Source organism: Stegodyphus dumicola, chromosome 1 (genome assembly GCF_044657685.1).
Source record: "Stegodyphus dumicola isolate Sdum_Otavi_A_Nest chromosome 1, ASM4465768v1".
Lineage (NCBI taxonomy): Eukaryota > Metazoa > Arthropoda > Arachnida > Araneae > Eresidae > Stegodyphus > Stegodyphus dumicola.
In genome coordinates, this window is record NC_140768.1 from 295,207,462 (window position 1) to 295,222,875 (window position 15,414).

The 15,414-nt window shown below is 31.4% G+C and overlaps 1 protein-coding gene across 2 annotated transcripts in view; it reads left to right on the top strand.

The window, feature by feature from the left end:
- Window positions 1-15,414, top strand: part of muskelin (muskelin 1) — a 67,434-nt gene that overhangs the window by 44,937 nt on the left and 7,083 nt on the right. For both annotated transcript variants that reach the window (XM_035368176.2, XM_035368175.2), the window contains exons 15-17: window positions 5,662-5,729; window positions 8,387-8,460; window positions 11,974-12,088. In XM_035368176.2, coding sequence (XP_035224067.1) covers window positions 5,662-5,729; window positions 8,387-8,460; window positions 11,974-12,088 — 257 coding nt within the window. The remainder of the gene's footprint in view (window positions 1-5,661; window positions 5,730-8,386; window positions 8,461-11,973; window positions 12,089-15,414) is intronic.

Here is a 15,414-nt window from a genome sequence, read left to right on the forward strand (position 1 = left end):
TGCTGAGATTCATGATACTCATTTATTATGAAAGAGAGCAGTGCTGCTGGCATAGGAAACTCTAAATAATTTCAGTAATAAATTTCATCTTCAGTCAAAATATATAGCATATTTTTGATTGAAGATGCAAATTTATGAAATATAATATAAAAAATATATTTTTGTTAAAAAGTTTGCGTACACATGCCAGGCTGAATTTTCCGAAAATCAAAATTTTGTCTACATTTAAAATTGAACTCAGATTGCAGGTATTTGTAAATTAATAGGTCATGGAGTATTGGAAATCTGTTAGATTTTAAATAAATATGTAACACAATTCATTGCAGCTATTCCGTAGATAAAATTATTGCATTATTCATACTTAATATTCCATTTAGTTCAGTGTTTTTGGTCAGGAAATAATTCATTTTGGGGTAAAAATATATTTACGGGTGTCCCTTGTCGATAATTGGCGATTTTTGGCGGTACATGGACACTGAGTTTGTGCAATTCTTTGATTTGTTATTTTGCTTTGTGTAGCATCGCCACTACACAAAACCAAAATAACAAGTCAAAGAATTCTGCAAAAGCAAGCAATTCATCTCACAAAGGAAATAGCCACTTACCTTATCTACAAATTTCCCTGTCTTCAGTCAAATAAAATTCCTTAACAGCATCCTAAAACTATCTGAACTAAAATCTGTTGTATACTGGCATTGCCACATAAATTCACAAAAATAAGATCCCAAAATATCCTCCGATGTTTGACCATACACATTTCCTTCCTTCAAACAGGACACTTATAATGGCAACTAAGTAAACCTTCATTTACGCACCGTCAATTAATGCTTTTTTCTCTTTCATTCCAAATGGTACAGAAACTTCAAATTAATCTAACAGCATTGAGCCATTTTATTGTGTAAACCACAAAATAACAACATACTCCAAAATCTGTCCCATCATTCAAATTCACCGCAATTACATCATAATAGGGTTTCCATAGCATTGAACTACGCCCCGGCGCGCAATGAATTGGAAGTTGATCTGTCAGCACTATCCTTATCTTCAGAGCAGATGTTTTTATTTTATTTGGTTTATAATACCTTACTAAATGTAGTATTTCATCTCGATGTACTCCATCTTTGATATGATTTAAATCAAATTCCTCGTCATTATAATTCGCTTCAGATAGTGAAGAAAGCGACACAGAGGTTATTGAAAACGAAAAAATTTGAGATTGACAAATTTGTCGATGTTCTCGACACAGCAATTATAGGACTTGAACAGCGGAACTTTGTAACTGAACAAGAAATTATGTCTGTTTATAGAATTAAAGAGAAAGTATTATTACATGAAACGAAGCAACTTAAACAACTTACATTTAATGAAATGTTTAATAAAGTAAACAAATAAATATTAAGCTTTTTTTTTGTAAATTTTGATACCCTTTAGATAATAATTGTTCTTTATTTCATAAATTATGGTTTCATATTTTTAATTTTATAATTTCTGCATGCCATCTTACCAGATTTAAACTGATGATCTATAATCCGGAAAAATCGATAATCCGGAATCCCCGAAGTCCCTACGAGTCCGGATTAACAACTTTTGACTGTATATATATATGTGTGTGTGTGTGTGGTTTCTCCCTTTCTTAACTAGTGGTTAGTCTAATCTTGTGCTCTCCTGCAGTAGCTACTGGAATTTCTTTTCAGAATAATTTGGGATATTATGCGCACACATGAATAGATTTATGATCTCGGCTTCACTTTCTTTGACCAATCCTAATTGTAATAATTCTTCGACTTGATCATCTACATGCGATTTTAATGACTCAGGAATTCTCTCTCTCTCTCTATATATATATATATATGGTTTCTTCCTTTTTCCTTGTCGTTAGTCTTAATCTTGTGCTCTCCTATGGTAGCTACTGGAATTTCTTTTCAGAATAATTTGTGATATTTGTATAGTAATGTCCTCATTTCCTCTTTCTGTGCATCATCTAGGTGATCTAGTGAAATGTCCTCTATCCCTTTATTTCAGTGATTTGGAAATACCTTGTTAGATGTAGTTGGATTAATTTCCCTGAATTCATTCTCATTTCCCAATACCACTCCCACTGCTTGAACTCTAGAGATGTACTTTCGAATTTTCTCATCTGATAACTTAACTTGATAAGAATGAAGCGGAGTGTGTTGCACTTTTTCACCAGGTCCCATCCATCTCTCATATATTTTATTGTTGGAATCTGGAATAAGTAGCAAGACTTGCTCTCCTACTTCAAATTTTCGAATGGAGGAACGTCTGTTAAAGCATTTGGCTAAGCTCTTTGCTTAGCCGGTACGGTTAAAGGAACTTGTTCTCCTGCCTTCTCCAATCAATTGTATTTTTAGGTCTTGTAAATATTCTGCAACAGATTATGACATATTTGATGGTAAAAATATTTCTCCTGGTTTTTAAATTGCCAAAGGTTCCCGAGCTTTCCTTCCATATAGAAGTTATAATGGTAACACTCCCATAGTGCAGTTTGGAACTTCCCTATAGGCGAATAATAGCTGTGGAATTTTTTTGTCCCATCTTCTGGGATCATCTCACATTATATGATGTAACATGTTCTTAAGGACTCCATTCCACTGCTCTATTAAACCATTTATAGCTGGTTTAGCTAGACATGAAAAGCTCACAGATGTGCCGATTCCTCTAAGAAATTCTTGTGTTAGCACTGAAGTTGAATTAGTTCCCTGATCGCATGCTACTATGTTTGGTATTCCTGTCTTAGAAAATATTTCTTACAGTGCTTCACCTGTGGATCTGGCACTCAAAGAAGTCATGGATATAGATTCTGGCCATCGTGTTTGCTGATCCATAACTCGTAGCATATAGCTTTCCAATGTCTTCGACCCGATGGTGGATCAATACCATCCATGTTCATGACTTCGAATGGCAATTCCGGTCTGCACACTGGAATTATGGATGCTCTCTCATTTACTCTTTCTGGATTCCTCAGCTGACATTTCTCACAAGATTTACACAACTCTGTGATGTCCTTAACCATGGATGGCCAATAAAAGTTGTCCTGAATCTGCTGCTTGGTTTTCTTAATTCCTGAGTGCACACCGAAAACTGATGCGTGTGCTAATTGAAAAACTTTCGGCCGTCTTCTCGCGGGTAATACCAGTTGGGATACCTTATCTCCCGAAACGTTGTCATTGTAATATATCAAACCGTCAATTAAAAAAAACTTTCCTTTCCCCTTTCTTAAATTTGAACTGACAGTTTCTAAGTCCTCACATTCCCTCTGTTCTTTTAATTTTCCCCTTTCCGATTTCTCTGCCTGTGATTTTGGTTCCTTAATTTCTTCATTATTTATCCTAATATTAGCTGACATAAATCTGTCATTTTTATTTTCTAATGAAAATGTTCCCGCGAAATTTAAATTCTGGGCCTGACTTCCATTTTCTGTCATCTTGCAGTCTAGACTATTTTCTGCTTCTGTTCTGTCTCCTGTTTTTCTCGAATCTCTAAATGTTATCTCTATAAAGAGTTCTTTGTGTTTGTTTTCCATCATTTCTAGTATATTTGTAGGAATTAGTCCTGGTCCTTTCAGTTGATTTGTGATGGCTACAATAACTTCTACGGGTGTTCTTAATCTACTGCTTTTCCCCTTATTTATTGAATAAAAGTCTTGATTAACTTCGCTTTTATTTCCTCACCAAAAGCTGAAATCAAAGTACTGACTCCATAATCCTCATTTACATTTGGGGACATTCTCTGGTTTCAAGATGGTAATCTGAATTCATCTATCTTCAGTCTAATCTATTCATCATTCAACCTCCCTTCTATTCACATTGACAGTAATAAATCTCAAGGGCTGGATAACCTCCGATGCCTTTACTTGTTTATGATACCTCCCGAAGTTGGGTGGAGCTACATTCGCAGTGCCAGCATTGTTCTGCCCCCTCCCCCCCAGAGCTACTTTTTTTTTTTTTTTTTTTTTTTTTTTTTGGTTCATTGCAGTTTTGCGCTAAATGCATTATTGCAAATGTAAGATTCCTTTGTGCGAGAGATCCCTTGTCTTATCAGCAAAAGTTTTTCCCTTCCAATTTCTACTATTTTGTGGCTATTCTCCTGGTTGTAAGACTTATGGGTCAGGGTCATTTGCTGCTCTCCACTGGTAAATCTAAACTCTTGACCGAGATGCTCAACTTCACCATTCCCTGCATGTGAAACTGTTTTTCCTTTTGAAATAAAATACAGATCGCTTTCTTTGGCTAAATCAATTGGGGTGAACCAGTTATTTCCTTGATGTGTTTTTTAATGCTCTGATGTTTCCATTAATTTATCTGCTGCAATTAATTCATTTAAAGTTTCAAATTCTTTAATTTTTCTTAATTTGCAATAAAAATTCCATGTTGCTCATAACTTGGATGCAGATTGAATCATTTAGCTTTCCTGAAATTTTCTAAACAAGTATCTGCTGTCAATTCAAATTCTGTAAGAACGATTGACTTTACACACTCGTAATTACTCATTTCTTCGCTTTTAATTCTTACTTTTCGCAGATTCATAGCTTTTTCTCCTAGTATTTTAAGTAATATTTCTGTTTCATTTCTGTTGGAATGTTTTTAATTTTGAATGATTTTTCTAATGAAATAAAAGATAAGTTCCAAGCCTTTGGGCATTGCGGTATTGTCAATGTGCAAACACTTTTAATCACATCTTCTAATGATAATGTTCTTTCTGAATTGGAATGCCTACTTGCACTGCTGATACTTTGGATACGAGCCAGTTCTAATTCATTCTCATGCTGTAATCTTAATTGCTCTCATTCCTTGCATTTAATCCTATCTGAAACCATGCTTTTTCAAAATTTCTGTAACAAAATTTGTATCATTCTCACATTCTGAACTTCTACTGCAAAATAAGTTTCCTTAGATCTGCTCTTGTCAAATTAGGAGTAACAGCCTGCCCTAACTCTTATGTGACAAATATTAAATCTTCGTTTCCTATTCCTTATACCGTAAACACTTTATTATTTTTTTATGCAAAAATAGAAGAAATAAATAGTCTGATAAAATTAATGACTATCTCTGTCTGCTTGATGGCAATCACAACAAACTCCACTCCTGACACCAGCTGTGATGGGTTTTTGTTCTTTTATTTGTTGTCATCAAGGCAGTAATCCAAGGAGGCACTTCTTGTTCACAAATCACTTATTTATTTAGGAATAAAAGAATATTATTTACTATTTACATAGATATATATAATAAAACTTAAAATGCCAGTCATAGATGACAAAGGTGCACGTTTGCAGTATACCGTGCAGCTCTGCCATATAATTTCTATGAGTACACCCCTACGGTAATCATGCAGTCATCTAGTTGCTGTCCAAACCCTCACTGAATCATCACGTATGGCAATCATTCGTCAGAGGAAGCTGTGTAGTTTTTCCTTCGAACATGAGAGGGATGGGAGTATCAGACATTGGTATTTTAAGGTGGCTAGTTATTATAAAATTTTGTCCTGAACTTTGTTCTGAAGGAATGTTCAAAATTTAATTTAATCAATTCGAATAGAGCAAAGAATTTCATGTTATTTCAATTTTAGCATTTGAAGTTTATTCAATTGTTTTTAAATGTTAGTTTCTTTTGATTAATAATATCAGATTATTTTCATTCGTAGTTCCACCTTTAGCTTCTACTGCAAGAGCAACCATAGATCCAGAACTCGATGAAATTCATGTGCTATGTGTAAGGAAACTTTGGTTTCTACTATTTTATTATATTTTAAAGCCTGTTCTCTCTCTGCTGCATCAGATACTTTTATCTTATGTAATATGAGTAAAATAAATACATTCATTACAAATATTTTATGCTTCTACAAAATTATAATCTCAGCTTTTAAACTAGCTGATTAAATTTATTGTAAAATTAGACCGCAGTTCAGTTTTATTTGGTATTAATTTTTAAAAAATTTACACTTTGATAAGTGATCTGCCAAGGATCTTTTGTTCAAAACATTACGATCAATGATACAGTATTTGCAGAATATAGCTTCTTGAGAACTGCATCATATTTTCTTTCAAGGCATTTTGTAAATTATTGCCTTTCTAAGCATGAATTTTGCGAACTGCATCATATTTTCTTTCAAGGCATTTTGTAAATTACTGCCTTTCTAAGCATGAATTTTGCATGGAATAAAAGGATAATTGATTTGGTTATTTCAATCCAAATTCCATTTCAATAATTAAATCCTTCTTACAACTATTAAATTTATTTGATTGATATTTTAAGACATAAATTATAAGTCTGTATTATTATCATTGCCTTTTTGGTTGTAGTACGCTTATTCAGAATTACCACTTTGAACAGTTACTGTGAAGTTTATCATGCACTTATTTTATGTTGAGTTTTCTTATCATCAAAATTCTAAATTTCAGAAGCCCACCACCAGCCGAGTGGTAAAGTCGCTGAACACTGGTAGTTCACTTCGAGGTTCGAATCCCGTGAACAGGCTGGCTGCATGGGTGTTTTCATAGTTTTCCCCATGTGTAACGGGTATATGAGCCAGTTTCCCTTAAAAAGTCCTCCACGAAGGCATCCCTTCCCTTAGGCAGATAGCCCTCGAGGCTTTGCTGTAATTAAATAACCTAACCTAAATTTCAGAATCATGCTTAATTTGTTTATCATAGTTGAAATACAGAATGATCATCCATAAAATTAAATTTCATAATGCAATCTGCAAACATTTGTTGCGGATGCTCAGAAAGTAAAATGAATTGACTGTTAAAATATTGTATTATTGTGCAGCTGGTAGCGAGTGTAAACCAAGACACTGGTGTTTAATGCCATTTCAATTAATATATTGAATTGATAGAGCCCTGTTTTACCTAAATCATGAAAAATTATCACTAAAAATCATTAGTTATGCAACATAAACCTCACGTTCTGTATCTGGTGCTTCTTACTTAAGTCAACATAAGAAGATGATGAGGTGTTTCTTAGTTTATCTTATGTAGTGTAATGTAGCATATTTGAATTTTACAACTGTTTTGTTTAAATTGTTTTTAAAGCAAAGTCAATTTTGCATAAAATAAAAAAAGTACAAAAATCATTTATAAGTGTGAACTATAAATTCTTTATTCATTGAAAATTTATTTGAAATTATTAATGTATTAGTTAACAAACTCAATTCTGAAACTTTTTCATTAAACAGTTTTAATGATTTTTTGAACAAAAGTTGATTACAACTGTGTATTCCGGGTGTTTTTTTTTTTTTTTTTCCCTTATTGTCAACTACTGAAATATTTTCAATTATTTATTTTAAAATCAGGTTTCAGAAAAACAGTGAAAATACATCCTTTGTCAGAAAAGTATCAAGACAACTTTTTTTATTTCTGAGTTTGCAGTACTAAAAAGGAACAAATGGTGTTTTTATGTTACCTGGTATGTGTTCTTACTTGACATGACCTTGGTCATGTTTCCATGCAAACTTACTGGGGGCAGTACTGTGCATAGCAACACACTGTTCAGATTGTTGTCACATTTGTTAAGGTGACACAATGTATGCTGAATGTGAGCAAAGAGTGAACATAAAGTTCTGCATTAAGCTCGAGAAAACCCCTAGCAAAATGTGGAACATGATTAAGGAAGCATATGCAGGCGAGGCACTTTCAACAAGTCGTGTTTTCGAGTGGCACAAAAGGTTTCATGAGGGCAGAGATTCAGTGTAAGACGATTCCAGAGCCAGTCACCCATCTATAGCACATACCGATCCAGTTATGGATCGTATAAGACAGTTTTCTTGCAATAACTGAATGAATTTCTGCTAAACTATTGGATAGAGCCAGACATGATCTCACATTTGTGTCCAAAATTATTGTGATTTTTTTCGTTTCCGTGAGTGAAAAAGTAACTGAAAGGAAAGCTTCATTAATATTATTGCAGATATCCAATGGGCTTGCAAGCATTGCAGTTGAAAATTTCCTTGCTTTCTTCCAAGACCTCCAGAAACATTGGCAGTTGTATAGACCTTTGTCCTGGAACTTTTCTGACAAAGGATGTAAATAATTTTAGAACTTTGGGTAATCATGTTGTATATGATCTACCAATTTTAGCTAATTACCAATTTTTTAGGTTGCAACACTAAAATTGGTTGTTGTGTTAATAATTTATTCATGTGCTCAAATTTAAAAATAGCATTTTAATGGCTCCATTTAAGAAATAAATAACTAAAGTTGGTAGATCACATACTACAGGATTACTGAATTTTGTAATTAAAAAAAATATTACAAAATTCTAAAAATAGCATAGCCCTTTGATTTTATAGTGATTTAAATAATTTGAAGTTTGTCAATTCGTAGCTGATATGTAGCCTTTTTTTTTTTTTTTTTTTTCTATCGTTAAAGGGTTCAAACCGAGATAAGAGAGAAGAATATGTAAAGGATTCTTTCTGGGTTTATGACATTAATCACAATAAATGGTAATAAATTAAATATTCTTCATGTTTTGAAATTTCTGTATACTTTATCAATGGTTTACACCCTGCTTGTTCTTCTCTTTGCAGCAAAAGCTTTGCAGTGAATTTTTATTGTATGTCTTATATTTATATGAGAACTAAAAATTCATCTATCAGTATATAAAATTTGGACTTTTATTTCAGTTAAATCAACAGCAAATAAAATGTTTAAAACTGGAGTACAGAATATTCATATGTTTTCAAAATATTGAATTTACATTAAAACCTTTGGTAGCTCAACATCTCAAAGCATGCCGTAAAAGTATTGATTTTGCAAATTTCTAATAATATGTTAACAAATATTAATTATTCCAGATTATTAATCATTATTACAAGTAATTTAATATTACCTTTCTTAATGTTCATATGCATATGTACACATATCTCAACCCCCCCCATAAAAAATGCCAATTGTTTTTAGTGATAAAATAGCTTCAGAACTTGTTGGTATCAGAATATCATTGTCCAACACATCTTTGTTTTTTGAACATTTTGATTACATGTAGAATAGAAAGCTTCATATCAGAACCATTGTCTATGTTGTGAATGAATTTCTGAAAATGATGCTTTTGTTTGAAGATTTTTAAAAGCATATTTATGCTATATGCTGATCGAATCACCAAGATCTGTGATCTGGTAAACTTAAACTACTCAATGTCCAAAAGAAAGCAATTGATTTAATTAATTTCTTTTTACAAAGTTATCAGTAAACTTGCCCCCCCCCACGGCAAGCTCTAGCCATTTGTAGGAGTTGGCCACTACTAAAGGCCAGTTTACTCCTGTCACAGCAGCTCTTAGCGAGCCGCTCGTCCAGGCGTCTCAAACCAAATGAACGGACGTGTCCTCTGATAGATTGTGTACACCAATCAGAGTGGACTACGAAATGGATACCGATGTGGCAGCTGCAACAAAGAATATGCATTAAATATACATAGATGTTCTTTGGCTGCAGTGCTTGAAGTCTGTGAAGCAGTTTTAAATGAATTAATGTCTGCTCTTGGGAGAGAAAAAAAAAAAAAAAAAGAAGAAGAAGAAAAGGAAATAGGTACGTGACTGGGTAGCTTGCTGCGATGAATTATAAGTATCAAATTAACTATTAAATGAATTTTGGTATGAGGATGTGCAAAGTTACAAAAACTTTATTGTATTTCAGATACAAGGACTTAGAATATATTATGTAAACATAATTGAAATTTATTCCCTTTCAAAATATATTCATTAATCAATTTAAAAGAAATTCAGTTTATTGAGGGAAGTTAAAAGTCAATCGATTTAAAAGAAACTCAGTTTATTGAGGGAAGTTATTTAGTCAACTGTGGTTATTGAAATTCAAATTAACAAAGTTTTTCTACTATGTACAAGTATTTATTTACACATAATTAATCATTTACAAAATAATGTAAAAGTAATAATGTGTTTTATTATTTATTAATAGAAATAATATATTTATTCATCCAGAATCCACAGAATCAGTAGCTCTCTGTGCATGTAATTAATTATGCAGAGTTCTGACTGGAACTGTGTTATTTCTAGAGCAGAATGCAAAGTTAACACATGGAATATTTATTCAAAGCTACCGTTAACACGACAGAAATAAACTGTATAATATTTACCTAATTATTCAGAAAATCTTAAATAAATAAGAAGTAGCAAAAAACTTGGGAGCATTACATATATTATCACAGGTAAAAGGATATATATATTATGACATAGTTACAACAGGAAGATATTTATCTCAAATTGTTACTTTTAGAGCCTGCTGAAATTGTGTTTAGTTCCAACAGGAAGATATTTATCGCAAATTGTAACTTTTAGAGCCTGCTGAAATTGTGTTTCTGGACAACACACAAATAAAGTGATATCAACAAAATTAGCAATAATTAAATATAGTGATTATGCTTTACTTTTAAAATGCTAAAATGGATAGTTTAAGAAGAATAGAATTCATCTAGCATAATTTGTATAAACCTTAATACACCTTAAGTACTTGCACTCAGTGTTTCACATCCAAGCTGAATTGTAACGAATTATAGCCCAAAATGTTTTTATACAAAGCAACAAATTTAAATATCCTCAATAAAACAGATCTACATATTTTTCATAATTCCATTTTTATTTTTGTAGTTTATATTATCATATGTCTATTGCATCCTCATGTAGGGATGCTTGTAGAAAAATGAATATAAGCTCACATAATTATAGAATTATGCAACTTATTAATGAAGCAGTGAAGTGTTCCCTAACACTTCATAAGATGCGTATGCATTAAAAAATGCCATAGTTTGGCTATCGCTCAATCTCGGCATTATAAAACTCACTGTCACGACGTCCCTACAAATGCTGCTCGGAGTAACTACCCGGATAGATTTTTCAACAGGTTCAAAGTAGAAACGGAAGCACTGACTGATCTTCCCCACGTTTCTACTCCATCGAAGTGAGCAAATTACATTGTCAAAGTAAACCTAACAAGCGGCTCACTCCGAGCTGCTCTGACAGGTGTAAACTGGCTTAAGGCTGGAAGTGGTGGTCTCTTTATTATATTTATTATCTAACCTTTTTACTAAGTGTTTGATCAGTTTAAATTTATTATGACTGGTTTAATTAATTTAAGTTTAAACTGATCAAACAAATAATTACATTTAATCAGTGTAAACTTAAATTATCAAACATAAGTATTTTATTTTATTTCTAAAGAAGAGTACTCTTTACTCCATCAAGCTGCAGTTAGAACAAAACTTCGCACTGGAATGTCAACTATCACTGAATGATTGTTTAGAATCAAATGTTTCTGTGCATTTGAAACCTGTTTCACTACTTTTAAAATAATGTAAATATGTGTTTAGGGCTTTTGAAAATCTAATTGTGCCTGTCAAACTTTCTTCAATTCCAACTCGCAACAACTTCTTTTGATAAGTTGTATTTTCTGAACTGAAAATGAAGCACACCACAATTAAGTAACAGTCATATAATAATTTTAAAAAATTCAGAAAAAATCAATATCAGATATCAGAACATAACAATCTGGAAGCCAATTTCAATGTTAGTAAGGTTATGTTGTATTTATAATATATGATACTGTTGTTAAGTTCAAAATGGAAATAAATTTCTGAAGAAAAGTAATATCTCACAAAAGGATACTGATTTTCCTTTTAAATAATCTGCTTAATGCACTTGTTGAATTTCTGAAATTATGTAAGTATAATGGCCAATACATTAAGATACAATTTTTTATTGTTTTTAAAATTATTTGCTATCTGTATGTATCTTTTCAGTGTTAGGATTTTTATGCAAATGTCTGTAACTGCACAATAGTTCTGAATTACTCAGAATAGTTTTATATCTCTCAGATATATTCACTTTTGATAAATAATAATAAGAAAAATACAAATCTTTACTTAAAAAGCAATTTAATGTGCAATGTAATTGTTAGATTTATACTTTACTTTCTTATATACTAATTCTGTTGGTCTTTAATAGGTCTTGTATTTACCAGAAATGTGTCAAAGATCAAGAAAATGCTACTAAAACTGAACAGCCTTCGGAACCATGTCCAAGATTTGCTCATCAACTTGTATATGATCATATCAGAAAAGTGAGTATATAATGAAAAAATTCCAAGATTTTACTAATATTTCATTAATATTTATATATAATAAAGATATAACCATGATGCCAGAAACAAAAATAATTTATTAATCTTTTCTGAAATTTTGTCTTTATATTATAAGTAATACAAAGCGACTTCGGCAATTCTGGATTTGGGATTTTTCTGGGTATTAGATCATCAGTTTAAATCTAGTTAGAATTTATAAATGTAGAAATTATAAAAGTAATCCTTTCAGGACAAAAGTCGCAAATGCACAGATATCGCTGGGGTGACTTTCTTTTGGGAGTTTCTCTACAAGGCTGGAGGGTTTTTCTCTATTAAAATTAAATCCACAAAACTGCAGAAAGATGAACACATTTGTGAGATTCAAAGACATAAACAAATGCCAATTAAGCTAACTTTGCCTAGGGAGCCAAATTATTGATCATGCAGATTTGTGTAATGAAGTGTTTCTTCAGTGTAATACCAAAGTGAAATTAAAAATCAGGACTCTCCACCATGTTTTATTATGAAAATTAAAAGAATAAATGTGCATGCGTAAAGCATACCAAAAAAATTTCTTATAAGAAATAATAATAAAAATAAGAGGCTTCTGGAGTCTGGACTTTGTACTATATTTCTTTCTGTAAACCTGTTACTCCTTTACTGTTAATAGTGTATTAATTTGATATATATCAAGTGAAACAAAGGAAATCCTGTATAGAAAGGCACCAAAATATTAATGCATAATGCCATGTTTTCTTAAATGTGTTCTCAATGGTTTAGTGTTCCTCTCCTTAGAACTGGCATTGCAGGTTGCCAAATTCTTTAACATTAAACATGTATTCATGCCACATGTACACTACGCAAAAAAAAAAAAAAAAAAAAAAAAGAGAGAGAGGACAGTTCTATATCTTCCATTCTACTGGGAAGATTAACAAAATTCAAATTGCGTTTCCATGTCTCGAAAGCGCGACTTAGGATATATATTAGATTTATATTATATAGCATTGTTCTAATATAGGTATTTTGACACAAAATCTGACTTTTTCTGAAATAACATACCAACTTTTTTCCATATTTCAATTCTATGACTCAAATTATGACAGTGCCAAGTTTTGTGAAAATTGCAGTTGTTTATAAAAAATTAACTCTCAAAATTTTAGCTCCTCCATGTTAATTGAATTTGGTATATATATATTAATATAACTTTTTTATTAAACTTATTTGATTCTTCCTTTCATATTTCGAGTTTTAAGTTCATTCTAAGTAAAATTCGCCCATTTTTACTTTCTTGTACGAAGTAAAAAAGGAAGTATTGTAATCGCAAAAAGTTTCAAGCAGCATATTTCAATGAATATATCCATTTTAACCGCTATCGAATGCAATTTAACGGTGTTTTTGCGTGACATCTGTACGTAAAGACAGAATAAAAGACTCTTTTCGTCCAAAAAATTATAAAACTGCTTTAAAATGAATTTTGAAGAGAATTTTTCGTGGTGTCTGTACAAACTTATCTCGCATAACTCAAAAACAAGTAGCCTCAGAACATTGAAATTTTGTATATAGGACTGCTATAACATGTAGATGTGCACCTCGTATTTTGGTTGGAATCGGCCGCACCAAACATGTATAAATATATTTATATATATATATATATCCACTCTGTTATCCGGCTCAGTGATCTCAGTTTCTTTACTCTTATATGTTTGTAAATTGTGCATTTTTTGCTTTAAAAATGATTGAATTATGTTGTTCTGATCTTCTGGTTAAGGTTTCTATGCCTTTAGTAAATCTGTATGCAATATTTTCAGAATTATCAACAATTTTAAAGTTGTTTAAGTGCCGTTAAGCCTAATAATTTTTTTGATGGCGGCCTTTGCTTGTTTACATTTGAAACAACAGAAAAGTGGATTTGTTGCTAATCTAGAGAAACTTAGCTTTGCAACAACAAAGATAACGCCTTCATTTATTATTGGAATTAAATCATGCTTAATCCTATCTTGAATTTTTTCGAGGAAATAAGTGTTTAAGATTTACTTTGTAATTTTTAATACAGATATTTTGAGTTTTTATCTATTTTTGACTTGTTGCAAAGTGAGAACTGAATTAATTGAATGAGAAATACTGAATCGTCTGTGAAAAACTGTTTCTTTTTTGTTTTCTTTGCTTAATTTCTGTTATACATCGTTCTAGATATATTAGAGTATTTGAATAGAACATGTGGCAACGATTAGATAATTCTTCAAACGAAATAAATTTTGTGCATTCTGAGTTATAATATGAACGAAATATAATGCTTTTAAGTGAACCTAGCGCCAGAGTGTCGCTATGGTAAACAAATATAGTGAATTTTAAAGAGTGCATTTATTCTATTGTGGTTTATGCGCTACCGACAAAGTAGATTTAATTCAATCCAATGAGTTTAAATGAAATGCAAGAAAAATGCATATAATTTAATATTCCGTACAAGGAAGTCTGGTGTAAACATCAGATTTTTTACGATTTATTTTTAAATCATTTTTATAAATTTTTTGAAAAACATTTTGAATTGTAACGTATAAAATTTTTACCATCATCTTAAAATAGATGTATTTCTAAGCATACCTGCAAAAAAATAGTTTTTCATTCAAAATTTCCAAAGATATATGTGAATTTGCATTTTGGCATATTTTGTTATAAGCAATAATAATGCTAAATGTGGTTTACGAACTTTGTTAAAATTATTTGGAAGTATGATTGATGATTTTTCCCCCCACTCGTATACAATGAAAAATAAGGGAAGAAAAATAGGTTGCTATAAATTAAGAAGTTCGCCAAGTGAATTATTCTTCATGCAAACTGAAAAAATTCAGCAAGATAAATTTCTGAATTTCTCCGTAAATTTTGCATCAGAGGTTACAAAATTTAATATTTAGGCATAATTTGTGTCGTATTTGAATTTTGTCAATCAGCCCAATAGAATGGGAGATATAAAACTGTATCCCCGTCGCAGTTTACCCATAACCTTACATAATCTCAAAACTTGCAATCTTACTATTATGGAAACAGTAATAAAGTAAATGTAGGATATGCTACAGAAATAATATCAAGAATTTTATTGTTTTGTAATTCTTTATCTAATTTAAGGATGTCGCATATAATACTTGTATACAAAACTGACATTTTTCTTCTCATGCTTCACATTTTAAAGTTTCGAATACAAAGCCACCTGAAATCTAGTCAGTCATTTTGAATAAACCTGAAGTATCAAAAAATATGAATGGTGTGTGATTTTTCTGTTCATTTGTTGCTTCCTTATCATTAATAGTTCAGGTAATTAAAAACTGGGT